The 20015-nt window shown below is 49.7% G+C and overlaps 5 protein-coding genes across 5 annotated transcripts; 4 read left to right on the forward strand and 1 right to left on the reverse strand.

Annotated features, from left to right (window-relative positions):
* Nucleotides 1-469: 469 nt before the first annotated feature.
* Nucleotides 470-1234, forward strand: BCR38DRAFT_349560 (uncharacterized protein; the record flags this gene model as incomplete). Its single annotated transcript, XM_040856501.1, has 2 exons — nt 470-856; nt 932-1234. The coding sequence occupies 2 exons, from the start codon at nt 470-472 to the stop codon at nt 1232-1234; spliced, it is 690 nt and encodes a 229-aa protein (XP_040713073.1).
* Nucleotides 1235-5609: 4375 nt separating this feature from the next.
* BCR38DRAFT_348970 (uncharacterized protein) lies at nt 5610-6634 on the forward strand (the record flags this gene model as incomplete). The annotated part of the gene is made up of 2 exons (XM_040856457.1): nt 5610-6087; nt 6150-6634. 2 exons carry the CDS (start codon nt 5610-5612, stop codon nt 6632-6634), a joined length of 963 nt encoding a protein of 320 aa, XP_040713074.1.
* Nucleotides 6635-8003: 1369 nt separating this feature from the next.
* BCR38DRAFT_47904 (uncharacterized protein) lies at nt 8004-10693 on the forward strand. Its single transcript, XM_040863128.1, has 2 exons — nt 8004-8291; nt 8354-10693. Exons 1-2 carry the CDS (start codon nt 8236-8238, stop codon nt 10479-10481), a joined length of 2184 nt encoding a protein of 727 aa, XP_040713075.1. The 5' UTR covers nt 8004-8235; the 3' UTR covers nt 10482-10693.
* Nucleotides 10694-15464: 4771 nt separating this feature from the next.
* On the forward strand, nt 15465-15809 carry BCR38DRAFT_411959 (uncharacterized protein; the record flags this gene model as incomplete). The annotated part of the gene is made up of 1 exon (XM_040858628.1): nt 15465-15809. One exon carries the CDS (start codon nt 15465-15467, stop codon nt 15807-15809), a length of 345 nt encoding a protein of 114 aa, XP_040713076.1.
* Nucleotides 15810-17727: 1918 nt separating this feature from the next.
* On the reverse strand, nt 17728-18311 carry BCR38DRAFT_349154 (putative competence/damage-inducible CinA family protein; the record flags this gene model as incomplete). The annotated part of the gene is made up of 2 exons (XM_040856467.1): nt 17728-18150; nt 18213-18311. The coding sequence occupies 2 exons, from the start codon at nt 18309-18311 to the stop codon at nt 17728-17730; spliced, it is 522 nt and encodes a 173-aa protein (XP_040713077.1).
* Nucleotides 18312-20015: the final 1704 nt, after the last annotated feature.

The raw sequence follows: 20015 nt of genomic DNA on the forward strand, positions 1-20015 counted from the left end.
CTTTGCAACTCTAGTGCCAAGATTCTGACAGCTTAATCAGGCAACGATGATGTAATGTGTAGCTGTCAAGCCGTCAACCTCATGAATCACCATGATTCCCTCGAAATCTCCGCTTGGAACCAAACGAATAGTCTACAGATGCGGGGCTCGCGCGCAGTGGCTTCAGACCGCGGAACATGCTCAATGGCGCGATCTCGTTGTCATCGGTTACTCATCCTACGTCAGTACAGTATTCCAGCATCATCGCTGCAGACATGGCGTGGCCCATTCTCCAGAGAGGATGGCATAAGAACCATAACGCCCGCATGGTCGATGGCATAGGCCAGCAGTTGATATCAACACAATGCGCTCATTCCCGAGACTACTCAGGACTGCGCAACCCATACGACCTACCACACGACTCACCTTTCAACCCTTCATCGCCCAAGCAATATATCCACGATTGCAACGGCTCTCACCAACGACGAGAATGTCATCCACAACCACATCTTCGGCCGACAGCGGTAAAGTCAACTTCCCGACAGATGCTTCATTGCCGGGCGAGCATTTCGAGGTGCGCCAGACGCACCCGGATGGCGACTACACACCGGACCCGTCGAAGTCACTCCCGCTGTCACCTGCGCGCCAGGCGTTGGTTGACGACATCATTGCTCTGTATGAGATGAAGCCCACGGTCGAGCGGGTGAAGCGATACACGCCCGACTGTGTGTACAACGACCAGTTCGTTTACGCCAACGATCGTTATAAGATGGCGGGACAGTGGTTCGCATTGCCAAAGCTGTTCCAGAGCGCTAAGAGCCACGGATATCAGATTGTTACCAATGACCGGGACTTAATCCAATTCAGACATGAGGAGGTGGGTATTCCTAGAGTGCATCTATTGGCGACGGGGACATGTTATCCCATGGAAATTGTTGCTGACAGTGATCAGGAATGGACGTTTAAGATCATCCCTAAGACGGCAGTTATCAATGCCCTAGTCAGCTTGTCCCTGGATCCGGCAACTATTGACAGTGATTTCATTCGCGTCAAATATCACAAAGACCAGGCTAATGACAAAGACTACTCGAATGAAGGTTTGGGTGCGACCTTTAAAAAATGGCAGGCGGACAATGTCGCGAAGAACATGGATAGTGCCGACGTGGCTGCTTTCGAGGCGGATAAGGACGCGCAAAAGGAGAAACGGCGGGAGTATGGAAATGGCGACGAGGAGGCTTCTGTAAAGAATTTGTAAAACGCTTGTATGGTGTACGGATTCTGGAGAAATATCGTAGAACGTATGTGTATTCCCTCAAAATATTGCGTGGAACACATTTGTCGTACGTGTAATAGGCTCTGACGAATGTAGACAATAGAGTATGTTGTAACCTATCATTCTGGGCAATATTATTATATGGAAATCACACGGAGCTAATTAAAAAAAAATGAAAAAAATGCTTACCAATGCATCAGACACGTTTGTCTAACGATGTGTCAATACAGCTGTCAGTTGTTACCGTATTGCCACGGTCACTAGCTGAAAAAGACCTGCTGCAGAGCATGAAGTTCACACATTAAACTTGAACGTTTGAAGCAAGTTTGATAGCTTCTAGAGAAAGACGTAGGGATCGTCAACCTCAAACAACCAGGCCCGGCGCAATGAACCACGACCCTGTTGTAGTTTTCTTCGCGAATAAAAAGATCCGAGTGAGCCATGAGCAGCGGTGCTGTTATGTTGCGGGTTCGTGTACGAAATAGTCGGTGCCGGAATCTTGATCGGAGTCCATTCTGAAGCGTGTACGAAGCAGCCACAACTTGGTGCACAAGGCAAATGCCAACGCATCCGTCCTGCTTGAGCCGCATCTGCCGTGGCGGGAGTAATAAGATGAAGGTGCTCCATGGTGGACTAACCCGATAGTATTGAGAGTCAATGTTTCCACATTGTTGGATAGACAACGGACCTCAATTAGGTCGTCGCTGCTTCCTAAGCCACCGCCAGTTTCATTATGCAAATGTCCATCACTTGTTCGGGAACTCGCGGCAGCTGGACAGCCCTGACGAGGCGACGTAAACCCTCGTTGAAAGGTGGAGGCTTCGTTCTTTAATGTACGTACTCCGTACGGTGTCCACGGCAGTCAGGTGGAGAGCATTGTGGAACCCCGAGGAGAGCCGCTATTTCTAGACCAGTAGCCTGGAAATCTCGAGCGAGACTCGACCGAGAAAACGGGCGTCAGCCATCTTAAGCCGGTCTTCCGATCCCCGATTGGTAAAAGCTTGGCTACAGCTCAATGTCAATTGACGAACACGAGGTGAGATTTAATTTGGCATTGAAGTGCATGTTGCATGATGGCGATTTCGACTGAGCGACCATATACAATCCAACCACCGCTGTGAGTGTGAAGGATTGATTGCAAGCAACATAGAGTCAAATCGTACGCGGAGCGGAGCGATGAAATGAACAAGAATAGAGATGAAACGCATCGAATTTGCTGCCGCAACGCAGCAGCGTTCCCATTATGGACGGATGGTCGGGGTGATCTGGACTGGCGTGCGACTACTTCGTCCAAGCCGATTGGCCCCTGTCGTTTTGTTAATCGTCAGACTCGTGCGATGCAAGGAATCTTCTGCTTGGGATAGAGAGCTTCCCCGGATCCAGGGACACTCTTTCGTAAGGAGATCGGTTCACTTATCGTCATGAAATAATAATGCATGTACAACTCTTCTATGAATAGCTCCCTGTTGCAAGTTTGGAATCAGATGTGTTTGAATCTCTTTGGCCATTTGACAACTTTGATTGCTTGAGCGCGAGAATAAAAAGTTCGCATTTTGAGAGGTCGTCAGCCGCAGTCATCGTGAATTCAATGCATTGGCGGACGATCGACGGCATGGGGATCGTGAATAGTGCGCGGCAACGGCGACGCTATTGATTTCACCTCTTGAAGGAGCGTAGCATTGGTGCCACGACATGGTTCGAGGCGACTCAATTAAATTTGCAGGTTGTGTCGCTTGGCCTCGAATTCTTATTGCATGCCAGTGCCCAGAACAAACAGACACGAGTTTGGGGCTGTGTCAACTTTGAAGTGATAATAACATCATTATAATGATGAACCTAGGAATTAAGCAAAATTCCCGTCAGTAGCGTTTGATTGTTTCCACCGGTTCCTGAGAATCTTGATGCCTGATGTCGCGTTCTCCAGATTTCAATTTCATGGAATCATGGTTGCGCCTGCCAGGCAGTCCAGTACAGATCCAGGGGTGAAAAGAAGTGTTATTCGCGGCTTTGCAGGGTTGTTTCACGGGCCACCAAGTTTGACATTCAATTTCGATGCACGGAACACTGGGACGTTTCCATTTCAGCACCAGTCACCAGTCACCAGTTCTGTACCAAAGTATACGAGAGACTTGACGCCGTCGTGCATTCCGTTTCACTGCGAATCGCTCGAGTCGGGACGGTAGCATCGAGCGCACGACAAGAAAGGATCAGCTACTGAAGAAGCCATTCACGGTTGTGCCCGCAAGCCGTGGGGCCGGTAATCTAGGCAGTCCGCATTTTGGCTGTGTTTCTTGTTTCGCAATAGACTTGGCGGCATGAATCCGAGGGCGTGCATAGAGCGCATTGCCCGGCCGATTTGCTGCTCCAGGTCCAATGTTCTCGTGGGGAATCACGGGCTGCCTTTTCACTGACAGCAATATGTGTCGCTGACGCAGGACTTGTGACAGCTCGGCGGCGGCGTTGAACTCTAGTGGTCAAATGATCCGTCGCTTTCAGGGCTGAAGCCCAACCGCTGCTTGATCAACTGCCAGCCCACAGTGCAACAAGTTGTCTCAAGCTGATACGTGCAACGGACACAGAGATTTCCGTTTGAAATAGTAAGGCGTTGAACACGCTGGGTGATTGCTGTTCACTGACGGGCGCTCCTGTCGGGGAATTTGCCAAATGAATGGTTGACATGTGTTGTACTCGTAACGAGCCCGATGAGTACGACCCTCCGAGGAAGATAGCCGAGTGTTAGCAGCATCACGGGCTGGCAGGCAAATCTACTATCGGTCCAATAACGCCCGCAAACACCAGACACCCTGAAGACACGTGCGAGATACTCCGTCTGTTGGTTTGGTTGGGGCGTCTCGGGCTGCCGTCGGCTGTTACTGATCGACCTGGTACCCACCGCCTTCAGTCGTAACAACATACAAACTTTGGGAACAAAAAGCACACAACGCAGGATAGAATGTTGAAGGCAATCATGATGGCATAGACGAGGCCTTTCGTGATTTTGGAGCTTCCAAGCATACAAGTTGCGAGCATTGAAGATGGTTTTTGGTTGGTCCCGGTCCAGCACCAATTCTTGGGTTAACTTTGTCTTATCCAACATTGTGCAAGAGTAGTGCAAGATCTGAGGGCGGGCGAACCGTCACAGTCTCCTATTTCTAACACAGGAGCTGATTAAACAGCCAATCAGCGCATATTTCCGGTCTTGGCTCGTAAGCCAGGCCAATCACTAGACAGGACGACACAAACCACCCCATTGAGACTAACTGTAAAGGGAAAGGTTCAGGATGCGAATGCAAGGAGGTCCCTTCCATAAAAGCCCAATGCAGCCATCAAATGCAGGTACGACGGTACGAACCCTCAAGAAAAAGATGTGCAACCCCCTGGCCCGGCGTAATTTCCCCTTCTTTCGCTTGTGTCGTCCACCCGGTCGATTTGGTGGAGAAGCGTGGCCCACTCGCACCTACCTTGGTTCTGCCTTCTCTTTCCCTCCGGACTCACCAGTAGAGGACCTGGAGCAAATCCGTCCACACTCTCCTGTCCATCTTTCCAACCCTCTTCACCCACCCTATCCAACAGTAAATCCCCTCGGCATTTTCGCTGGGCATCCACTCATTCCCTCGTCTGATCTCGCTCTCATTTCCGTCTCTCGTTTTGGGTCTCGATTTTTCCCAACTTTCCTACGCATCGACATAGCAACCCAATCTGACTGATCCATCTCAACCTCTTTCAATTGACGGCATACCCCTCGTCGTCCTGTGTGTTGAGGTCGGCTATTCAAAGTAAATCGCGTCAGGTGTCGGTAGCAACCCATCATCATTGAGAGCTCGCCTTCCACCGTTACTCGAGACGTCTTCACACTCGAATGACTTCAACGACCCGAACAACAATACTCACCGCCTCTCTTGTCACCGGCAATCCCTCGAGCCAAAGGTCAAGGGGCGAAGTCAAGAAGAGCGGACAGAAAGCAACGAATCCATTTGATCAGGACATTGCCTTGTTGAAGGAACTTTGAGTTGTGCCGTTCTATTTTCAACTACAACGAAGGTTGTTCCAAACCAAGCGTTACCCGTGGGTCTTGGGCAAACGAAGCTCCATCAAAGAACAACTGACCGCCTTCATTTACACCACCGCTGCCGTCTTCGAAACAGCCAACGAAGGTCTGATGCACGAGCAGAAAAGCTAACAATCAAGCAACAATTCAAACCTCATTTCTCCCCGGAGACAACATTTTCTCCCCTCTTCAACGAACTGCATTTTCCTCTCAAATCGTTGAGCGGTTTGAGAGATTGCCGACTTTTTACCCGGTCCACTTCACCACCCTCGCTATTGCTTCACCAGCACAATCCAAGTTTATCACATCATGTCGCTTCGACTTCGCCTCTTGTCGACCCTTCTGGTCGCCTTCAACCCGGTATGGGCAACCGGCGCAGGCGAAGAAGTTGCCGCGACGGATCCAATTTTGGGGACCGACACCGTCCACGGATGCTACTCGTCCCTGGGATCCTTGGTCAAGAACGCGACCATTGAATTCAACAGCCAGGGCTCATGCGCGGAAGCCTGCCGATCCATGGGCAAATATGTTGGCGCCAGTAATGCAAATGATTGCTATTGCGGCGACAAATACCCTCCATTAAACACTCTGGTCGATGACAGCGAGTGCACTGAACCTTGCCCGGGTTTTGGTGCCCAAGCTTGCGGCGGTATCGACACATACACCGTATACAACACCGGTGTCAAGGTCTCAGTTGCTGATTCCGCAAATCTGACTACATCATCCTCCTCCTCTTCGGTCGGTACTACTTCGACAACAGCTGCTGCTGTCGTGACTGTTACCAATGGTAGGCTCTCTAATTCCCGCACTACGAGACGACACATTTTAACAATCGAGTTATAGATGCAGGCGAGACCACAACTGTACCAACAGAGACACCACCGAGCGAAAAGTCTAGTGGCACAAACACTGTCAGCGTGGCCGTTGGGGTCGTGGTCGGAGTTGTGGCCATTATCGGCGTTGGTGGAGGCATCTTTCTCTGGATGCGTCGCAAGAGAAATCAGGAAATCGAAGACGAGCACCGACGGAACGCAGCAGTTAACGCCTTCATTGCCGGCGGAGGCAAGCCCCCAGGCAGTAGTGGTGGTCTTTCCATTTCCGATCAGCGTCTCGACCCGGTCATGGCCCAGAGGCGAATGAGCAGCGGCAGTATCGCTGACAACGAGGACTACTCGCGCAGGATCTTGAGAGTATGTAATTCTGATATAACGCCCGTCCCAAGTTCATGGTCTAACAAACAAAATAGGTCACCAACGCATGAATACCGCCTATGGCATCACATCGATCAATCACGACGAACGAATGATTGCAACTTTATACACTATTTTTTTTGAATTACTCCCATCGGCATCTTCGACGGCGTTTCCGGGTGGTCCCCCCTTGTCATTGGACGGTCGCTCATATCCCGACGATCCTCTGGCGTTGTTTGTTTATTACAGGGTGTAGGGTAGTAGGCGCACACTAGGTGTCACAATACAGGCTGTGGTTGTTTGGTGCAAAAATAGGGCCTCCCTACGCCGTCCTCTCCTTTCGAGTTTCCGCCAAGGATACAACGTCCAGCGCTGTGTAGGCGGAGCAGCATACCATATACCTTTTCGACATTTACTCGCGAGATCTACGACGGCTCAGGCCAGAGAACAACAGGTCTCATATGTGGACCTGCGAATCATGTTAATATACCATGGTTCTGGTGCTTGGGCGATAATTGATAGGTCAGGCTCTGATGGCTTCCGTTGCTACTTGAGAGGAGCACTGGTTGGTACATCCATCATACTGGCTGTCAACACGTTACTGGAGACAGATGGAAGTGGAGGCATTTACGGTATGAAATAAATATGCTGTATATTATTCAGATAGTCCACTGTATGGATGATGTTCATGAACTCCCATAGCACGAAATGGTTAAGATCATGTGATCTGTGCAAAGTGTGATGGGCAAATATTCGTTTTCTAGACACAATGCGCGCGAGTTCCGTAATGTAAAGTCGTTTGGTCGGCAAACTCCTATCCAACCCCTTGCATGCGAACAACAACCTGCGGCATCAAACGCGTGGCCGGATTTGCTGCGGTTACCCTGAGATCAAGGGACTGCCCAGATTTGGAAGAGCACCAGGCACAGGGGACTGTTTTTTGGTTCGGGTCCCTGGCGATCACTGACCCTAAACTTGGCACCTCCCCGCCACGCACCGACTGATGTGCCCATTTTTGACATTAACTGGGAGAATATCCTCGAATTGGGTAGCGGTGCTCGGCTTCGATGGCGTGAGATCGACTGGTCTGAAACGCGGCGTATACAAAGCTTGGGAAAAGTTGAATTTAATCATCGAGACAATGCATCATAGAGTTGGGTTTGTTTCCGGTTGCTTCAAGACTTGTAAGAGTAATGAAGTAAATGGGAATAATGGATGCGCATCTTGTATCTTCGAAGTATGAGAGGGAATGGCATATTGAATGGAGATGAGATGAGCATTGGATGATGAGATCACACCTGAAGCCTTGCCAGAGCCCTGCACTTCAGCACCCATAGGTCCAGGAGCTAGCTAGGCAGAGCTTGAGCGTTGAGGGCCACTCCTGCCAGTTGTAGTTGGGTGCAAACCCATCAGCTGCCCACAGCTGCCGCTTCAGTCCCACCATCTAGTCACATGATTTCGAGATTTGACGTCCCTTCGTGATTGGTGTTGCGACCGTTCGCGTCTTGCTTGTGGTGTACAGTTTGATCGCAGCTTCCGAAACCCACCTGCACGTTCGACTTTGATCTGTCGCATCTCCTCTAAAGTAATTGCACTGCTTCAACCGCGTCCATGATGCTCGATTGCATTTCGAACAAAAAAAACAACAGCTGAATGCGATTAGGCTGGTTGGCAAAGCTTCAACTCCATCTTGAACTCTCTGCACCCACACTACAGCTCTACCGCTGTCGCAGCACCCTCTCATAATGGCGGTCAAGTCTGGACCACGAGTTCGTCGCACGGCACAAAATACCCAGTACACGTATGGATGAACTGCTGAACTTGCGAATTGGCGTTTCAGCTGACCAGAGCTTGGCTATGTAGTTATAACCTCTCCCGCCGGATCAACACCGTCCAGACGTACCCGGTTCTATCCCCCCAAGGTGCGACTATTGTGCTTTACGGACACGAAGATGGAGTGACTGTTGTATGGCGTGGGGGTCAGCGCTTCAAGGCATCAGTCTACGACAATCCGCCCTCCATCAAGAGCAAACAGAATGGCAACCCACCTGACGATGCCATAATGATCATCGACTCAGACGAAGATGATGCAGGTTCAACCGGAAAAGACGCGGCCTTCGTTGACAAGCCCGAGTTTGAGGACATGGCAGATGAGGACTCGGAACACCCCGAGATCACACAAACATTGGACCTGTCGCTGGGAACTGCTGTTCTCCACGTCGCGGTTTTGCCCATGACACCATGTCCAGCCGAGGATGCAGGATGGGATGGTGTCACTCTTCTCACAGAGAAGGTGGTGTTCGCCGTCTCGTGTGCGACTAGTGAACTCTATCTCATCACCTTACCACTTACGCCACCATCACCCGCAAGCAAGGCAAGAGAGGATCTACGGAAAACCCTACTGGCGGCGAAGGCAGGCAACAACAAGTGGGGCGAAACAATGACACTCCTGTCTGGTCAGCAGAAACACAGCAATGCCCTGGCTATGACACTTGTCAAGCCGAAACCTGCGTCTGAGCGTAGCAAGTCTTCAGAACGCTCCCAATCGGCTGGAAGAGCCATTCCCCGTGTTGTAGTGGCAGCTCACTGCGGTGAAGCGTCCGGCACATTGCGGTTGTGGGATGTCCCGCTGGAGAACCAACCGAAGGGTCGACAGGTCGAGCCTTTCCAGACCGAATTTCTGCCACAGCCTCTGTCTTTGGTCTCCTTCAACCCCACACATTCTACCCAGTTGCTTTGTAACGCATCCCCACACGCCGTCAGAATCTACGACTACGCTACTCCTTCTATGCCCTCTGATGAGATCTCCGAGGGACCCTTTCCTTCCCAAGGGTCGTGGCTTATCTCCCTCTACCCCCCTTTCGCGCGGCCTTCTTCATCACGCAAACCTGTACTTGCCGCGTCCTGGATCGCACACGGCAGAGCCATCTTAGCACTTCTCGCAGATGGTCAGTGGGGTATCTGGGACATCGATGGTGTTTCGCCCCAAGGGCCTGCTTTATTTGGCAAACAGGGCTCCGGAATCCGTGGCGGCGCTCTCACCTCGTTCAGTGTGAGTGGCTTCATCGAAGGCACGAGCATGCTCCGCAATCCAGGCACTCATCGAACATCCGGCACAGGCGCCGAGTTTGTTCCCATGACCCCGCACACTCGACGCGACGCCCTGAGTGCGTCTACCGGGCCCGAACGACTTGCGGCTATGAGAGGAGGCATTACGGTTACCGCGCTCCCTGCTCGTGCAACCACCACTGCGGATGAGAGTGCTGTCCTCTGGATTGGCGGCTCTGAGCATGTCACTGTCATTCCTGGCTTACTCAAGTTCTGGGAAGCTCAGCTTCGCAAAGGCACCGGCGGAGGCGTCAATTTATTCAGTGGAGCCCAGCCAACGCGCATGATTCGGCTGAGCGACTTGGCCGTTGGACTCATGGGTGAGCGATGTATTGGAGTAGGCGCAATGTGCAGGTTTGGAGGGGGTGACGATCCTGCGAATGAAGGGCTACCCATTGAAGTCCTGGTGTGTGGTGAGAGTCGTCTTGTCGTTGTGCACGAAAGCCAAACAGTCGTGGGTACTCGCATTGGTGGTATCATGGGACGCCGGAAGAAGCTGAGTGAGCGGGCAAGGGACAGCAGCGCCATCATTGCGTATCCGCGACCTGATCAACCCGCAAGCCAGCTGTACAATCTTTCCATCAATCCAAGAAGGAAGCTGAACGAGACTCCGTTGGCATCCGACAACTTGGCCGACAAAATCTTGCCGTCCACAGAAGTCGAAGATGCTCCCGTAGAACAAACTCCGCCACCGCCGCAGCCCAACACGGGGTTCAGTTTTGCGGACAAGCTGGCCGCTGCAGCTGACGAAATGCAGGATGATGAAGATGAATCAAGAGATGTTGAGGTCGAAATGCTTGACATCATGGAGATCGATCGCGAACTGGAGGCGATGGATTCTGGGAGGGGCAGAGGACGGAAGAAAGTGTTGTTTGAGTCTTGACGCGGTTGGTACCAACATACCGACCAACTGTTGTCAACGCCTCTAGTTCACAGTCGGAACCCCTAAAGAGCCGACAGCGACCAAAATGAGGGATTCAATTTACATTTCATGATACCCCGTACTGACTTGAAGATATCTAGGGTCTGTTCCAGACAGAGAAGAGCATGATTGTCTTGTTCTAGTGGTAACCGGCACCTCGTGTTATTCCAATCTTGCCACTTGATCGTCCCCACCACCTTTATCAATCTTGAATCTCATCTTTTCCTTGTCATCGTGCGCCCTTCCCTTCCTTTCCACCATCCCAGAAACAAACACACTTCCGCGAGGCAAGGTGGAGCACAAGGCGAGACCCTTCCTTGAAGCTCTGTAATCCACGCGGTACATCAAAGGGCGCGTTCCCTCTCACTCCCCCCTGTCTTTCGAGATGGGGAGGGAAGGAAGGAGTCGCCCACGTGTCACCCATCGTCGATATTTTATAGACGGACACGTCGCCAAGTCGTCGTTGTTATTATTACAAGACTTAATTGACCTTTTGCTCTCCCGGCTTGCGCTGGCGTCCTGCTTATCTACCTCACATTGTGTGGGGTGGGGGATGTCGCTCCTGGTTGGGGGGTTGAGGCTTGGTACATTTTTGTTTTCTTTTTATGGTCTTGTTTTCAATGTTGTAAAGTGTGATGCATGAAACGACTGCCTGTGGTTGTGCCACAATTAGATGGGGCGATGACTTGACCAGCTGCTACCGAACGGTCCATGATATATCCCTCTGATGTCCACCGTAGTTGATGAGAGTGAAGTTATCCGTACGAGTGACTTCCAGCATCGACATATGTTCCTGTACGATAATATTTGGCTTTAGAACGCAGCTATAGCCACTTCTTTCTCCTTATTGCCCTTATGCGCATGTCAAACCCATCTCAAGGGCTCCTCCCAGAAAGTGCTTTCATGGTGGTATATCGATGACATTGACATATCCTCTTATGGTACTTCAGCAACAGGGTCTCTCGCCTCCCAGAAGTTCCTCTGTTATTATGGAGGCTAGCAGTGACAACCTGATTGGCATCAGTTAGGTGTAATCCGCCCTAGAGGCGGGCATTGTTGCGATATGAAAGTACCGGGGGACACCTGATAGTCCCCAACGTAATTTCTGGACCATTGGTTGATCACAGGGGTCTTCACGAATCACGCACGCATTCCTCGAGTAGCGTCGTGGTCATGATCCGTACCAAACCCGATATTGGACTTTTGTCCTGTCCGCCCATTCTCCATGTGTCTAGCTAGATATACTCAACGTCGTTCTGAGTGTTCGTGCTGAATACGAAATGGGCACTCGCTATGTTTATCTAGTAGAGGCCGAGTTGAACCAGTGGTGACGCAACGATAACGCCAAAGATTGCGCGGCTCCGCTCCATTCGCCCATTAGTATCCCCCCTTAGAGTGCAGTGAAACAAATGCAGCCAATGACATGAGTTCACCATGTCCGGATGGAAGTAGGCAGAGGTAATTTTCTGTGAATTTGCTGGCGGCTTGAGTTCCAAAATGACAAGCTGTTGTTAGCTGCTCGCATGCGTAACGTCATCCCAGACCCTGTTTCTCCATGTTGTCTGCTGGCTTTCGCTTATAAAGCTATTGGGCGGTCTGGCGTTATGCCACTATTGATATACCTAGTTGTACCAATATTCCAATGTACTTGAAGACGTCTTGCAGCCTTTTGCGATGCTTATTAATATTCGTAGCGTCTCTAATCGAGCATGACCTGACCTGGAGATCTAGACACAGGTAAAATCAGGACATTACTAACGAAACTAGCACTAGAACCGGTCAGCAAGGGCGAGGCTTTGATACATGGTACACAGTTAGTGCCCAAATTTCTGCTAACACCGCAGCAGTGTACTGTTGAGGGGAATTGCTGCACTCTCTGGGATGCTCCCCATCTTCCCGAGCAGCTCAAGCCTCCCCCCCCCCCCCCCCCCCCCCCCCAGGAATGAATCTAATATGCAGTAGCTCCTCCTAGCCTCTTATTGTTCTACAGGGACATGTATTAGTGTCCACGTCCAGAGGCCTACCAAAGAAGCCCGTAATAATGTCGGTTGCGCTAGTTAGCTACTTTTAGTGACCCACACCCTCCTTTCCGACTAGGGTATGATAATGATCCGATCAGCACCGTGGCTGGCGGCAAGGCTGCCACGAGAATCAAAATTTCGAGGTTATGATCATTAGATAATTCATCCAGCGCACAGATTCGCCTCTCAAACATTCTCGCGTAGTCGACCACAGCTCCTGTGCCGGATAATTCCGACAAGTGTCTACAACAAGCAAGTATTATCCAGCGCCTACAAACGTAGAGTAGAACCGTGAAGTGTAACCTTAGTTTTAGCTTCGACTTTATGGTATAGCAAAGTGATACGAAGCCTCATATGTCCTGCACACCACTTGAATGTGGAAGGGATCATGCCTGATTCTAAATAACGTGTGTGACGCAGGTGTGCGACAACCAAATAATGTGGAGTTCCAGGCACGTGCGATATCTATTTTAATGAGGGAGTTAAATGATGTAGAGATTAATTTCCATGTCGATTACGAATTGAAGGATCATCTTCCGCGAGATGAAAGTGGCGCAAAGGATTTCATAGCGTGCTCCGTGAAATACTCAGGATGACTCGGAAGCCTGCGAGGTTTGTTTAACCCACGTGAGAAAAGATCTTTCTTGAGCTGGTGAGGGCGTCTCATTTTATATGTTTAGGCTAGTGCTCCGTTCAATTATGGAGACATTCGGAAGTGCCTCTGAAACAAAGGTTCGGTTGTATGCCCTATGAATTCAGGTTGAAGCCGGCGTAGGACTAGATTGCGAAGATGAGGAGAGAACCAATATTTAATACCATGTGGATGGCTGCATCGTCATAATTGCTGTACAGGGAACATAAATCCATGGATTCAGCCTGGCGTGCGTTCCGATGTTAGTATCTAGAGAGGTGTTGGAATAAGGACGACGTATGCTGAGGTGAAACTGAAAGTCGTCTCCGGCTCTGGTAGTTCCGGTGCACAAGATGGCCGCTGGTACGGTTGTCGAGATGAAGGTCACTGCCAACTCGAAAGATCACCACGAACACGTCCAGTAAAATGAACAGTCTGTTCCTTCTGGCTGTAGACGCACGTTCAAATACATATTCCTCGTCCATCGGGAGAATAGACAATGAAAATGATGAATTCATTAGGGAAAAATGAATTACGACGTAATGAGAGTGTCATTTTTATACGAGCTCGTCTTCATTGATTGATTATGTAGGAACCTGGAATTGCAGATAGTTAGACCCGTATCTGACTATCATAAACGTCACCATTTCACTGTCATATCGATTACAGCATGTTATATTCGTACCTTTTTGCCAAGAACGGAGCGTAATAGGTATTTAAAACACTCCTCGACATGCTTATAAGGGCTAGGTAGGAGGCTCCTGAAGTTGTTCACTAATAGACTGGGCGGACGAAGCACACTCGTGAGGGTGTACGTGCCTCGAGGCAGTATTCGAGCCAGTTGTTTGCCAAGTGTCTCATTTCGTAGCTCTAACTGCGGCTTCGGAAACACAGTCTGCTGGCACTTTTAGGGAGGAACAAAAGACTCGTTATCACATATAAAAGCAACTTCATGGCGGACGGCTATCCTGTATTGAACGATGGAACACGATCGTTGCTGGGTCAAATTGGCTGGTCTAAATACAGCGATTTCAGATGATCGATGCTCGCAGCTACGGCCAACATGATAAATACACAAAAGACGACAAGCCAGAGCACACAAGATGAGACCACGCACCCTCAAACTAGGTTGAGATATGTGTGCAGTGACAGTGCAGCCATGAGCAATCCCTTGGCAAAGTGTCAATGAGGCTTAAGGGACACGGTAGGGCTTGCAAAGTTCATCTATTATAGGCAAAACAGTCATTTACTAAGCTAATGTGACTATACGATCCTCACTCCCACATTCCACAGTTGTGGGCTGTAGTGTGCTATCGTCGTGTACACAGCTATTACGCTCCTTTTCTATCCGAACTTGCCGCGAACACGGCAAAGCACCGTCGCCCCAGTCATTCATCTATGGTGCGATCCTCCAGAAGACTTGTTTTCTGTTGAGAAAGCCTTAAAAGTTGTACGTACATGCTTCAAAAGGGGATGCAAGCTGGCCAAAGACCCTGCTACCAGGCCCAGGTTGAGTTCCATATTGACCCAGTAAGTCACTGATGCAAGATTGACTACACAAAGTCAATTCAGCTATAACTCCGTGCCATAATGAGGTTACTAACAGTTGAGGTGCCAAAACTGTTTCTCTTGGGCCCAGTAGCATAGTTCAACCAGACGACATATGGCCGCAATCGTTGCAATCATTGCAATGATACCTGCATCAAGCAACTTAGTTGCAAATTCCACGGTATCCACGGTCTGACCCCGAAGCATCCGTAGACTGGTGACTTACCTGAGCCAAAGACGAATCTGTAAATTCCATAGATTGGCGCAGGCATCAGCAGAATCATGAGATCCGTCGAAATGACGATTACGCTCTGGGTGATAATGACGGCATTAAATGCCGACCTGCCCAAACACGTCTATTTCGGGTCTCTCGTTAGGTCAAAGTCCCAAGAGCTTCTAGAAGAAAAACTCGGAAAATCCAGTTTTCTACTAGAAGGGCGGTAACACTTACGCTATAGGTTCTACAAATTCAAGACAAGACTGGTCTTCGTCCCAGGACAGGGGTTGCTTCGTATACAGCGAACCGAGACGGAGTTGTCGTGAGGACAGATAGCGGCGAGACAGTTGAGGGTGACATCCTCATTGGTGCCGACGGAATTCACAGCCGGGTGCGATCGATCATGGCAGAAAACTTGAAAGGTTCGATCCGGCTTCCGCTAGGAACTTGAAATAAGCTTTGTACCATTGAAAATAAAGATGTTTGTAACGATCCTCACAGGTGAACAATAGGTTTCACAGCAGAATATGACTGTTTTTACGCATCCGCTGACAACAGACGAGACACACGAGAGAGCAAACATCATCTGGTCAGGGAGTCGATGTCATGAATTTCTTTGGATCGGAATACTCTGGCACCTCTACGGCGAGTATGCCCGGGCAGATCTTCTGGACATTCTATTCAGGTCTGAAAAGACCACAACCACACCCAGCATTCCCTACTACTCCCAAGCCGATGCCGACAGTGCCGTACGCAAATATGGCTACTTTCAGGTAGGCCCAGGCTACACGTTCCAGGAGCTATGGGATGCCTGTACGAGCTTCGACACGGCTTCGTTGGAAGAAGGCGTCATCCGAGCTTGGTGGATGTAAGGCAGAGTTGTGCTCGTGGGCGATTCAGCTCATAAGGTGAATCTTATATGACACTTTACCAAATAAACTGGTACACTGACAAGTGTACTGCAGTACACAATCAAGCTCACTGCTCTTCTAAAACACACCACCGGCCGGCCAAGCACCAAAGAGCTCGATGGCGTATTCGACGGATGCGAGGCTACACAGTGACCAAGAGCCCAGCTCATATTGCGCATTACAGCTTTCCAGACGCGGCTGGAGACTCGGGTGACTTGGCACCATTCTTTGCTCGTGGATTGGGTTATTCCCCGGATCTCAGGCTGGCTACTGGATCAGCTCATGTCACATCCTTTATGACGTCGCACCATACTTTGACTTCTTGCCTCAACCCAGCTATTGGAAAGAAAAGCAGCGTTAGCTACTTTACGTGATATGCTAGCACCAATTTGTGGCAAAGAGTTTGTGTAGGGCGTTAGTAGGCAGTTGTCGTTTAGTAACTTCTAATGACTGTACAGAGTATGTGCCAAGTTACATTACCCATTCTAACGCGCGAGCAGAAGCATTGCTTCAGTGGACGAAGCTCTCAGAAATCGAAGTAGGTTCGTAGCTTGTCTTCCAGGGTTAAGTGCAAATACACACATATAAATCAGTAGCGACCTAGTGGGTAGTCACATCCTTATCCTTTACAAAGGACCGATCACGTGACCAGGGTATTAACTCCGAGGCGCTCGCGCCCACTTGCACTACTACCAAGCGCATATGGCCAAGAATAGTATAGATTCCCTCCTAGGCACGGCCAAGGGAGCTCGTTTGTTTTGTCAATGGGCGGAGGAGACCAATTTCTTTACTGAGATCTGCCCATCGCACTGAACAGGAATGTTAGATGAAGACAGTCCCCTGTAACATAGATTCGACTAGCATAGACCATGCCGGCACTGCGCCCGGCACGTCTCACGTGATGAGACGTTAAATTTCAATCAATCAATCAATCAATCAAGTGTTTTGCAACTTCTGTTGTGGAAATCGAACCCGCTTGTGTCACAATTGAGGATTTGTGGCTGACTCGGAACGGATGTCCGCCGGAATGTCGCTAGTTCAAGAAAGTGTCGAAAATACCGGCATCTCGTCCTCGGCTGAGGACGGGCGCTTGAGGGAAGGCGCCTGTCGATTGAAATCGAGTTTCCGTGCCAGACCGTGATGGTCGGCCTCGACGGCCTCTAGGTTTTCGACGACAGAAGGATGGAAAGCGTCCCAACGAACCAAGAATACCGAGTCCGATATTCAACCCTATAAGAAGCCTTATTTTTGCTCATAGAAGGCGATTTCGAAGTTGTAGTACTTTGAATCTGGGTATAGTTTGCCAACATGTGAACAATTGGCATGATAGCGTTGTGGTTTCGTTTCAAATGGCAGTGCTGTCTCCTACTTCAGGAGCTGTTGCCGGAGTCTTCTGCGGAAGTTTTTATCTTTGTCACTAAGTCGAACCGCCCGATATACATAAGCTGCTTGGAACAGATGCTAGATGAGTGGGATTACTGGACCGGCTATCCCATGGATTACTCTCTCCAGGATGATTTGGGCGAGCAGTATCACACCTTGATTCACCAGGTGGCCGGATCGGGTGCACTAGGAGTAGGGGTTTTGGCGGTAGACGTGGTAATGGTAGGAGAATCTGGACATGGTGGGTGGTTTTGGTTAGTTGGTTAGGATATGTTCGTTTGTCCTGTGTTCTTCGTGCTCTATTTCGGGTTCTCATATTGTGTGGGAAAAGAATTGTTGGCTCCCTAGTTTAGCTTATATTTATATGTTTTTACGAGTTGGGAGCGTGATGCGACGTAGGTTTCTATGTTACGCCGCTCAATCTGTCAGAACAATTCTTACAATAAACTGCTACAGTTAATGCCCTTTTCTAAGCTTGAGCTACTCCCGTCAGTCACTAGAGCTTCACGCCACCCTTAATAGCATCTCTTAAAAGCTTCAACCCCTCCTCCGCAAATCTTACCATATTCGCCTCCCGATCCCCTCCAAGTCCCGTCTCAACCTCCCTCGTCACAGTGCCCTGCTCAGAGCTCACAGCCAATGCGACATACCCCGGCTTCCTGTTCCGCGTCTGACCACCTGTCGGTCCCGCGGTGCCGCTCTCCAACACAGTGTAAGTGCTGCCCAGCGTCTTACGCGTGTGATCGGCGAGCCCGGCGACAATATCTGGCGTCGGCCCTGCGTAGCCCTTGAGAGACTCTTGAGTCCATCCCGCGAAGGCGATGCGGGACTCGAGAGTGTAGAGTGTCAGGCCGCCTTTGTAGTACCCGGATGCGCCGGGACAGGCGACGAGGGTGGCAGAGATGAGACCGCCTGCAGCCTTCGATTTGAGAGAAATCAGTAAATGATGCTTACGAAATGACGCGGAGAAGTTGCACCTACTGTTTCTGCAACGGAGACAGTCTCATTTCGTTGCTTGAGCAGTTCGACTACCTCTTTTATAATCTCACGCAGGGACTCAGGCGGAAAGTTGGCTGCCATTGTGATCACTTTGAATTTCAATGCTGCGTGTGGGCTTGAAGTGAACAGCGACGTATGGAAAAGATGGTGATTGTTCAGGTTTTGATGTCCGGGGACGAAGGGTTCATTCTGAGCGTACTGCGAAGTAGCATTCCACTGTATTACAAATCTCGCGGGGTACTTGGCTGCACTGGTGACGTAAGTGTAAGCATTTGTACCTCGAGACTCTTACTGCCGCCTGCTCCGTTTAAACGAATGATTATGGAAGGTCTTGAGAGATTAGGACAAGGACTTAACTTCCGGGTTTCCCGCCTCTTCCTGTTTATTTTTTGTTGATTCTCTGGCTGTCTACTCGATTTGCAGGGAAACTGGACACCCCTATGCCGGTTTCGCCCGCCACAATGCAGCCTGTCTCAACGCTTTCAGTAATCCACCCGACTATGATGTTGTACAGCTACCATCAAATGCTTGCTTTCCTGTTGTGGCCGGCGGTCTATGACATTGACCACCTTGCAGTGAACATATCCAAACATGGAAAGTGGGCCTGTAACTAGCTGGGGTTTATGATTAATTGTCGGGATCCAAGTACTAGCGGCTGTATTGGTACTATGAAGGTGCGTGAGAACCCAATCCCCAGCTTCGCACGTGAACGCTGTTTATCTGGCTATTTTAGACTAGGCATGGAGAATGCGGGATGCTGCTGTTTACTCTATGTTGAATGATCCCATATTGGTCTTGCTCCTAAAAGAATCTACGCCTCGAAGCAGTTGATGCCAATGACTCCGCATTTCTAGCGCACTGAATCCAAGTTTGGTGCATGCTGTAATTGGTTACAATTGCATAGAATATCTCGTACAACTTCCAATATAACCCAGACGTCGATGTTTCTCAACATTAGTAAAGGCATCCCATGTCGAAGTGCTAGGGGCCCACATTGTTCGCATGTTTTTGATATTGTTGTAACAGTTTTACACCAGAAACTTTGTTAGTGAACTACTTTGTGAGGCTTTGTTACATTCTATCGATGGTTGTAAGCTGTCTCCTTTGGTCGAGAAGCAACCCATCATGCCTTGTCCCTGTCACTTAGGGCTGGCCCAGGAGGTGACTTGAAACTCTTGGATGATTTTCCATACAGCTTCGGATCGCCTGCTTGCCTCGTACACCAAGTTATCCAGAGTGTTTCGTGTCACTCAAGCTGATTAAAGAAGATCGTCTCGGACTCGTAACATTTCCGCTGTTGAGAATGACTCCAATCCCCACTGTATGAAAAGCGCGTATCCTACAATGCCAAATCCTTGCCTTTCCTCTATCATCATCAACCACAAAGCAGACACGAATCACCAAGTTACAGAATTGAGGTCAACCAACAAACACTTCCACAATTCACCATACTACGAGGACCCACCTAACAACCAAAATGGCTGAGATGATCTGCAAGTGGAGACCAAAGCACGGCATGTATAGCAGCGGCAGCAGCCTTCATTGCTTGAGAAATGCAAGAGCGCGGACACTATAAGATAAACCGGGCGCTAGGGTTCAATGTTTGATAGTAGCAAGAGAGATGCGGGGACTAAGGTAGTTATTGGTAGCGATAGAGTTGAAAATGGAAAGCAGTTTAGCCCTCCAAGACGAACCAGCGATATAGAGAAAATCCGATTGACGGGCAGAGGTAAATTAGTGTTTGGGCACACAGTGAGACGGACGGATGTAGTCTGTTGTGGATAA

The sequence above is a fragment of the Pseudomassariella vexata genome (genome assembly GCF_002105095.1).
Source record: "Pseudomassariella vexata strain CBS 129021 chromosome Unknown BCR38scaffold_11, whole genome shotgun sequence".
Classification (NCBI taxonomy): domain Eukaryota; kingdom Fungi; phylum Ascomycota; class Sordariomycetes; order Amphisphaeriales; family Pseudomassariaceae; genus Pseudomassariella; species Pseudomassariella vexata.

Excerpts from the sequence above, each read along its gene's own strand:
- BCR38DRAFT_47904 (XM_040863128.1), top strand. The coding sequence starts at position 8,236 with ATGGCGGTCAAGTCTGGACCACGAGTTCGTCGCACGGCACAAAATACC. Across the intron at positions 8,292-8,353 it reads GCACAAAATACCCAGTACAC|TTATAACCTCTCCCGCCGGA; the intron begins GTATGGATGAAC and ends TTGGCTATGTAG.